The sequence below is a fragment of the Anomaloglossus baeobatrachus genome, chromosome 5, assembly GCF_048569485.1.
Source record: "Anomaloglossus baeobatrachus isolate aAnoBae1 chromosome 5, aAnoBae1.hap1, whole genome shotgun sequence".
In the NCBI taxonomy this organism is placed as follows: domain Eukaryota; kingdom Metazoa; phylum Chordata; class Amphibia; order Anura; family Aromobatidae; genus Anomaloglossus; species Anomaloglossus baeobatrachus.
Window position 1 is genome coordinate 477,710,711 of NC_134357.1, and position 7,551 is coordinate 477,718,261.

The 7,551-nt window shown below is 50.3% G+C and overlaps 1 protein-coding gene across 1 annotated transcript; it reads left to right on the forward strand.

Moving 5' to 3' along the window:
- Positions 1-399: 399 nt before the first annotated feature.
- On the forward strand, positions 400-6,970 carry TK1 (thymidine kinase 1). Its single transcript, XM_075347882.1, has 7 exons — positions 400-504; positions 780-811; positions 888-1,001; positions 4,455-4,548; positions 4,629-4,718; positions 5,899-6,018; positions 6,170-6,970. Exons 1-7 carry the CDS (start codon positions 439-441, stop codon positions 6,344-6,346), a joined length of 693 nt encoding a protein of 230 aa, XP_075203997.1. The 5' UTR covers positions 400-438; the 3' UTR covers positions 6,347-6,970.
- Positions 6,971-7,551: the final 581 nt, after the last annotated feature.

The window sequence follows — 7,551 nt, forward strand, 5'->3', positions numbered from 1 at the left end:
TCTGGGGGACACTGCCTGGTTCTGTTCTTGAAAGTCAGCAACTTGTCAGTACAGCTCAGGGTCATCCCGCAGTACCCGCAGTGTATCTGGCCTTCAGTGTGTATTGTGTGCATAGACAGACTGCAAGCGCCATGACCCGTGTTCTTTCGCGCCGGATGATACACACTGGCTCAGCTGTACTCTCTGTGGGTGTTTCCTGTGGGTGTATTGTACTCCGTCACGTGACCCACGCCGGGTCTATACTGACGGTTCAGAACTTGGCAGTAAAGTCCTTACGTTCTGTCGTCACCGAGAGCCCCGCCCTCTTCCATTCTGATCTTGAGAAGACGGTGTCTTATGATTGGCTCTCGCGCGTCTCGCGAGAGAAGCTGATTGGCTGGCTTGTAACAGAGCGGGAGCTTTGAGCAGTGTGTCCCGCTTTTCCCGCTCTCTGCAGACATGAACTGCCTGAATGTGGCGGAGATTATGCCCAGCTCCCCCAGCAAGATGCGCGGCCAGATCCAGGTGAGGACGCACATGTTGTTTTTTTTCTTCTTCTTGGGGGATGCAAATACTTTTGCAGCTGCTTTGTGTCAGTAAATGACCCTGTGTACATCTGTGTCTAGTGAGGCATATATGAATATACAGGGGTGCATAAACTTTTGCTTGTTAGACAGGTGAGGGGTTTTTTTTTGTTTAAATCTAATTTTTCCGCCAAATCTGAATGATTTGCTGATTTTGGATCCCTGCGGATGGGATCAGATCCCGGAAACCTAATGTAGTCCACTTCTGTCTTGCAGGTGATATTCGGCCCCATGTTTTCCGGGAAGAGGTGAGGTTCCTTCCTGGGGTGGGTGATTTTTGGGCAGTTGGTGATTTTTGGGCGCTCACGTCTTCTCTCTTTGCAGTACGGAGCTGATGCGTCGGGTACGCAGGTTCCAGATCGCGCAGTACAAGTGCATGGTCATCAAGTACGCCAAGGACACGCGCTACAGCAAGGAGCAGCTCGCCACGCACGACCGGTGAGGGGCACGGGTTAGGTCTGGGGCAGAAGTAAAGTGTTTTGTTATAAGGGGGCAGTTACTTTTTTTTTTTTTCCTTCTCGCTTCAATCCTTCAGCTTAAGAATAATATTTAGCGATGCATCTGCCTGCAGCCACCACTGGGGGGAGGGCACTGCGTAGGGATGGAGAGAAATTATGCCACCACTAGGGGAAGCTCACTGCGTAGGGATGGAGAGAAATGATTCCACCACTAGGGGGAAGCTCACTGTAGGGATGGAGAGAAATGGTGCCACCACTAGGGGGAAGCTCACTGTAGGGATGGAGAGAAATGATGCCGCCACTAGGGTTTGCTCACTGCGTAGGGATGGAGAGAAATGATTCCACCACTAGGGGGAGCTCACTGCGTAGGATGGAGAGAAATGATTCCACCACTAGGGGGAGCTCACTGCCTAGGGATGGAGAGAAATGGTGCCACCACTAGGGGGAGCTCACTGCATAGGGATGGAGAGAAATGATGCCACCACTAGGGGGAGCTCACTGCGTACGGATGGAGAGAAATGGTGCCACCACTAGGGGGAGCTCACTGCGTACGGATGGAGAGAAATGGTGCCACCACTAGGGGGAGCTCACTGCATAGGGATGGAGAGAAATGCCACCACTAGGGGGAGCTCACTGCGTAGGGATGGAGAGAAATGATGCCACCACTAGGGGGAGCTCACTGCGTAGGGATGGAGAGAAATGGTGCCACCACTAGGGGGAGCTCACTGCGTAGGGATGGAGAGAAATGGTGCCACCACTAGGGGGGAGCTCACTGCGTAGGGATGGAGAGAAAAGATGCCACTACTAGGGGGAGCTCACTGCTTAGGGATGGAGAGAAATGATGCCACCACTAGGGGGAGCTCACTGCGTAGGGATGGAGAGAAATGGTGCCACCACTAGGGGGAGCTCACTGCGTAGGATGGAGAGAAATGATTCCACCACTAGGGGGAGCTCACTGCCTAGGGATGGAGAGAAATGGTGCCACCACTAGGGGGAGCTCACTGCATAGGGATGGAGAGAAATGATGCCACCACTAGGGGGAGCTCACTGCGTACGGATGGAGAGAAATGGTGCCACCACTAGGGGGAGCTCACTGCGTACGGATGGAGAGAAATGGTGCCACCACTAGGGGGAGCTCACTGCATAGGGATGGAGAGAAATGCCACCACTAGGGGGAGCTCACTGCGTAGGGATGGAGAGAAATGATGCCACCACTAGGGGGAGCTCACTGCGTAGGGATGGAGAGAAATGGTGCCACCACTAGGGGGAGCTCACTGCGTAGGGATGGAGAGAAATGGTGCCACCACTAGGGGGAGCTCACTGCGTAGGGATGGAGAGAAAAGATGCCACCACTAGGGGGAGCTCACTGCTTAGGGATGGAGAGAAATGATGCCACCACTAGGGGGAGCTCACTGCGTAGGGATGGAGAGAAATGGTGCCACCACTAGGGGGAGCTCACTGCGTAGGGATGGAGAGAAATGATGCCACCACTAGGGGGAGCTCACTGCGTAGGGATGGAAAGAAAAGATGCCACCACTAGGGGGAGCTCACTGCGTAGGGATGGAGAGAAATGATGCCACCACTAGGGGGAGCTCACTGTGTAGGGATGGAGAGACATGGTGCAGCCACTATGGGGAGCTCACTGCGTAGGGAAGGAGAGAAATTATGCCACCACTAGGGGGAAGCTCACTGTAGGGATGGAGAGAAATGATGCCGCCACTAGGGTTTGCTCACTGCGTAGGGATGGAGAGAAATGATTCCACCACTAGGGGGAGCTCACTGCGTAGGATGGAGAGAAATGATTCCACCACTAGGGGGAGCTCACTGCCTAGGGATGGAGAGAAATGGTGCCACCACTAGGGGGAGCTCACTGCATAGGGATGGAGAGAAATTATGCCACCACTAGGGGGAGCTCACTGCGTACGGATGGAGAGAAATGGTGCCACCACTAGGGGGAGCTCACTGCATAGGGATGGAGAGAAATGCCACCACTAGGGGGAGCTCACTGCGTAGGGATGGAGAGAAATGATGCCACCACTAGGGGGAGCTCACTGCGTAGGGATGGAGAGAAATGGTGCCACCACTAGGGGGAGCTCACTGCGTAGGGATGGAGAGAAATGGTGCCACCACTAGGGGGAGCTCACTGCGTAGGGATGGAGAGAAAAGATGCCACCACTAGGGGGAGCTCACTGCTTAGGGATGGAGAGAAATGATGCCACCACTAGGGGGAGCTCACTGCGTAGGGATGGAGAGAAATGGTGCCACCACTAGGGGGAGCTCACTGCGTAGGGATGGAGAGAAATGATGCCACCACTAGGGGGAGCTCACTGCGTAGGGATGGAGAGAAAAGATGCCACCACTAGGGGGAGCTCACTGCGTAGGGATGGAGAGAAATGATGCCACCACTAGGGGGAGCTCACTGTGTAGGGATGGAGAGACATGGTGCAGCCACTATGGGGAGCTCACTGCGTAGGGAAGGAGAGAAATGATGCCACCACTAGGGGGAAGCTCACTGTAGGGATGGAGAGAAATGATGCCGCCACTAGGGTTTGCTCACTGCGTAGGGATGGAGAGAAATGGTGCCACCACTAGGGGGAGCTCACTGCGTAGGATGGAGAGAAATGATGCCACCACTAGGGGGAGCTCACTGCCTAGGGATGGAGAGAAATGGTGCCACCACTAGGAGGAGCTAGGATGGTGAGAAATGATGCCACCACTAGGGGGAGCTCACTGCGTAGGGATGGAGAGAAATGGTGCCACCACTAGGGGGAGCTCACTGCATAGGGATGGAGAGAAATGGTGCCACCACTAGGGGGAGCTCACTGCATAGGGATGGAGAGAAATGATGCCACCACTAGGGGGAGCTCACTGCGTAGGGATGGAGAGAAATGGTGCCACCACTAGGGGGAGCTCACTGCGTAGGGATGGAGAGAAATGATGCCACCACTAGGGGGAGCTCACTGCGTAGGGATGGAGAGAAAAGATGCCACCACTAGGGGGAGCTCACTGCGTAGGGATGGAGAGAAATGATGCCACCACTAGGGGGAGCTCACTGTGTAGGGATGGAGAGAAATGATGCCACCACTAGGGGGAGCTCACTGCGTAGGGATGGAGAGAAATGATGCCACCACTAGGGGGAGCTCACTGCGTAGGGATGGAGAGAAATGATGCCACCACTAGGGGGAGCTCACTGTGTAGGGATGGAGAGAAATGGTGCCGCCACTAGGGGGAGCTCACTGTGTAGGGATGGAGAGAAATGATGCCACCACTAGGGGGAGTTCGCTGTGTAGGGAAGGAGAGAAATGAGGCCGCCACTAGGGGGAGCTCACTGTATAAATATGTAGAAATGGTGCCACAGGTATGAAGCCCTGATAATTTTAGTAGTGCCCCCTGCTGGATGCCAGGAATGTGAATGATGTAATGTCCTCCGCAGGCACACCATGTCTGCCGTGTCCGCCTGTAACATCTCTGATGTGATTCCGGAGGCGCTCACCTGCTCTGTGATCGGGATTGACGAGGGCCAGTTTGTAAGTATCTCCGTGACCTCTAGGACGTGGTGTCTGTACGAGCGGGCGGAGGAGTGACCTCATTGTTTTTATTTTTGTAGTTTTCTGGTGTTGTTGAGTTCTGTGAAAACATGGCCAATATGGGGAAGACGGTGATAGTAGCTGCGCTGGACGGCACGTTCCAGAGAAAGGTGGGTAACATGGAAGCTGACTAAATCTGCCATCCATCAGAATAATGTTACTGGTTGTAGAGAGGGGGTGATATATAGCGGGAATAATGTCTTTTGAGTTATGACTTCACACACAAAACTGAGTGTTTCCCTATTTCTCCGATTCTGACTATTGATGTGACAGTTATGGTGCCACCTAGTGGGTGATAGTAGGTACTGTGATGGGCAGAGCTCCCTGAAGGGAGAGTAATGTCAGACAGTGGTCACATGTACAGCAGGGGTCTTAAACTTGGCTGGGTGTTTGGGCTGCACATAATTTGGGGGGCAGCATTCTTCAGGACAAAGTGACATTTTTATTGGTGTTATATTATTTATTTAATATATATATTTCATTTATTTTTTTCTATATATTTTTTGGAGCACTGTTCTTACACATTTGTTATGATAAACAGAAAAATGTTTTTTTTTTAATTTATTTTTTTTTACATTTTGTCCCCTTTTTGTAATTAGTACAGTTTTACGATTAGCACCATATAGTAATTTTGGCCAACATCTTTTATTAATGTCCCCAATCCAACTTCCCTTTTTGTTGTAATGTGCCCATCCTTGTTCTCTTCTAGCAGTAATGTCCCCTTTACTGGACCTCCTTCTTGTAGCTCTTCTTGTCCCATCCTGGCACCCTATTGTGCCATTTTGCACACACAACTTGCCCTGTGCAGCCTCTGCGGGCAACACACACAGACCAAAACATTCTTCTCACCTATCCTCCGTTCCCTCGGCGTCCTCTTTCCTGCTTCATGCAGCCTGCGGGCACGTGGACCCCTGGTAACGATCACTGCCACTGTCAGCGCTTCGTCTGAAATTCAGATGAACTTTTGCTGGTGCTTCAGTCAAGTTCTTTACAAAACTAGTCCAATAGCAGCCACTGGCCAATCAGAGGCAAGCAGCTGAGGGCAGATGCTTGCCTCTGATTGGCTGGCAGCTGCCATTGAGTTGTGCAGAGAGAGCTTGACTCTGCACAGCTCTAACAGCTACGACACCGTCCGCAATCGTTACCAGTCCGCGGGCCGTAAGAAGTAGCCTGAGTGGCCGTGTGTTTTGAGACCCCTGATCTACAGTGTGACTGAAGCTGGTTCATTTGGGTATAATTTGAGCGCCCCCTGCTAGTGCAGTTGGTGACTTCTCGTCTTGTTTGTGTCAGGCTTTTGGGGAGATCCTCAACTTGGTGCCGTTAGCGGAGAGCGTGGTGAAGCTGAACGCTGTCTGCATGGAGTGTTACCGGGAGGCATCATACACCAAGCGGCTGGGGGCTGAGAAGGAGGTAACGATGCCTGTGTCATACCCGCGTACTTAACTCTTATGCCTGCAAAATACATTTTGAAATATGTTCTGTTAAAATATTGTACATTTTGGAAAGGCGGGTCCTGCCGGCCCTCCCTCTCTCACGCTGCACTACCCTTTCTTTCCTGTAGGTGGAGGTGATCGGAGGAGCAGATAAGTACCAAGCCGTGTGTCGGCCGTGCCACATCCGGAACCAGCTGCCGGAGGGGAAGGAGAATCCGCACCTATCGCTGAAGGACAAGGCGTCGGGAGTAATCAGCAGTAAAATGACGCCGCGTAAACCTCTGTCACAGCTGCAGCACTCGTAACTGTACGCGCCGCGCTCCGGACAGCGCAGGATATGGTCAGTAGGTGGCGCCAGAAGATGGAGATGAAAATATTAGCTTCTGCATGGCTGGGACTGGGCGCAGGGTGCGTTACATTGGGGACGACTTGGTTTTTTAAATCAGAGCTAATTACATTATGGACTTTTTACTAATTAGGGAATTTTTACTGTTCATAAAGGAGAAGAAATGCTGGTGTGTGTGCGCAGGATCGCAGCTCTGAGGTACCGTTCTGGTGAATGAGGCAATAGATGCGCCCTCCATAGCGAGGGACATGAACTGCCACATATAGGGCCACATGCTCATTTTCCTATCACTGCCATGTATGTGTCACTGCCATGTATGTGTCTCTATATGTTGTATAGAGACTACCCAGTACATTTCAACCAATCACTAGCCAAAAATCACTGCCACCTGATCCTTGATCTACATCATCTTTCATTTATGCACTTATCGCAGAAGGATCTGCCTTTTATATATGTATTAGATATATGCAGGTAGCAGGCGATTGTTTGAGTTGTCGCTCGCTCCGCTAATTTAGTAGCCTCTGTTTTCTGCTTTTTTTTAAAAAAAAAATAAAAAATCTTGTATTTATTTATTTTGTATTTAATAAAATCTGTAAATGAATCGTCTTCCTTGTTAAATTCATTTTTTTATATTTGCTTTTAACAGAAATTTGGCGTAATCTTAAAGGAGTTATCCAGCCTTAACCCCTTCACGACTCGCCGATTTTTCGCTTTTCGGTTTTTTTTTTGGCCATTCTCTTTCCGAGAGCCGTAACTTTTTTTTTTTTTATATTTCAGTCAATATGGTCATGTGAGAGCTTGTTTTTTGCGAAACGAGCTGTACTTTTAAATTAAATCATACGTTTTACCATATAGTGTACTGGAAAATGGCAAAGAAAATTCCAAGTGTGGAAAAATTGCAAAAAAAAAGTGCGATAGCACTATTGTTTTAGAGATATTTTATTCACTGTGTTCAATATATGGTAAAACTGATGTGTGGGTGTGATGCCTGAGGTCGGAGCGAGTTTGTAGACGCCAAACATGTATAGGTTTATTTTTATCTAAGGGGTTAAATAAAAAATCAGAAATTTGTCCGAACAAAGTGGCGCACGTTTTATGCCATATTCCGTGACCTGTAGCGTTCTCATTTTTTGGGATTTAGGGCTCAGTGATGGCTTTTTTTTT

Bases quoted from the DNA above. Each gene is read 5' to 3' on its own strand.
- TK1 (XM_075347882.1), top strand. From the start codon at position 439: ATGAACTGCCTGAATGTGGCGGAGATTATGCCCAGCTCCCCCAGCAAG. The intron at 4,549-4,628 runs GTAAGTATCTCC...TTATTTTTGTAG, and splicing joins GGATTGACGAGGGCCAGTTT to TTTTCTGGTGTTGTTGAGTT. The intron at 6,019-6,169 runs GTAACGATGCCT...TCTTTCCTGTAG, and splicing joins GGCTGGGGGCTGAGAAGGAG to GTGGAGGTGATCGGAGGAGC.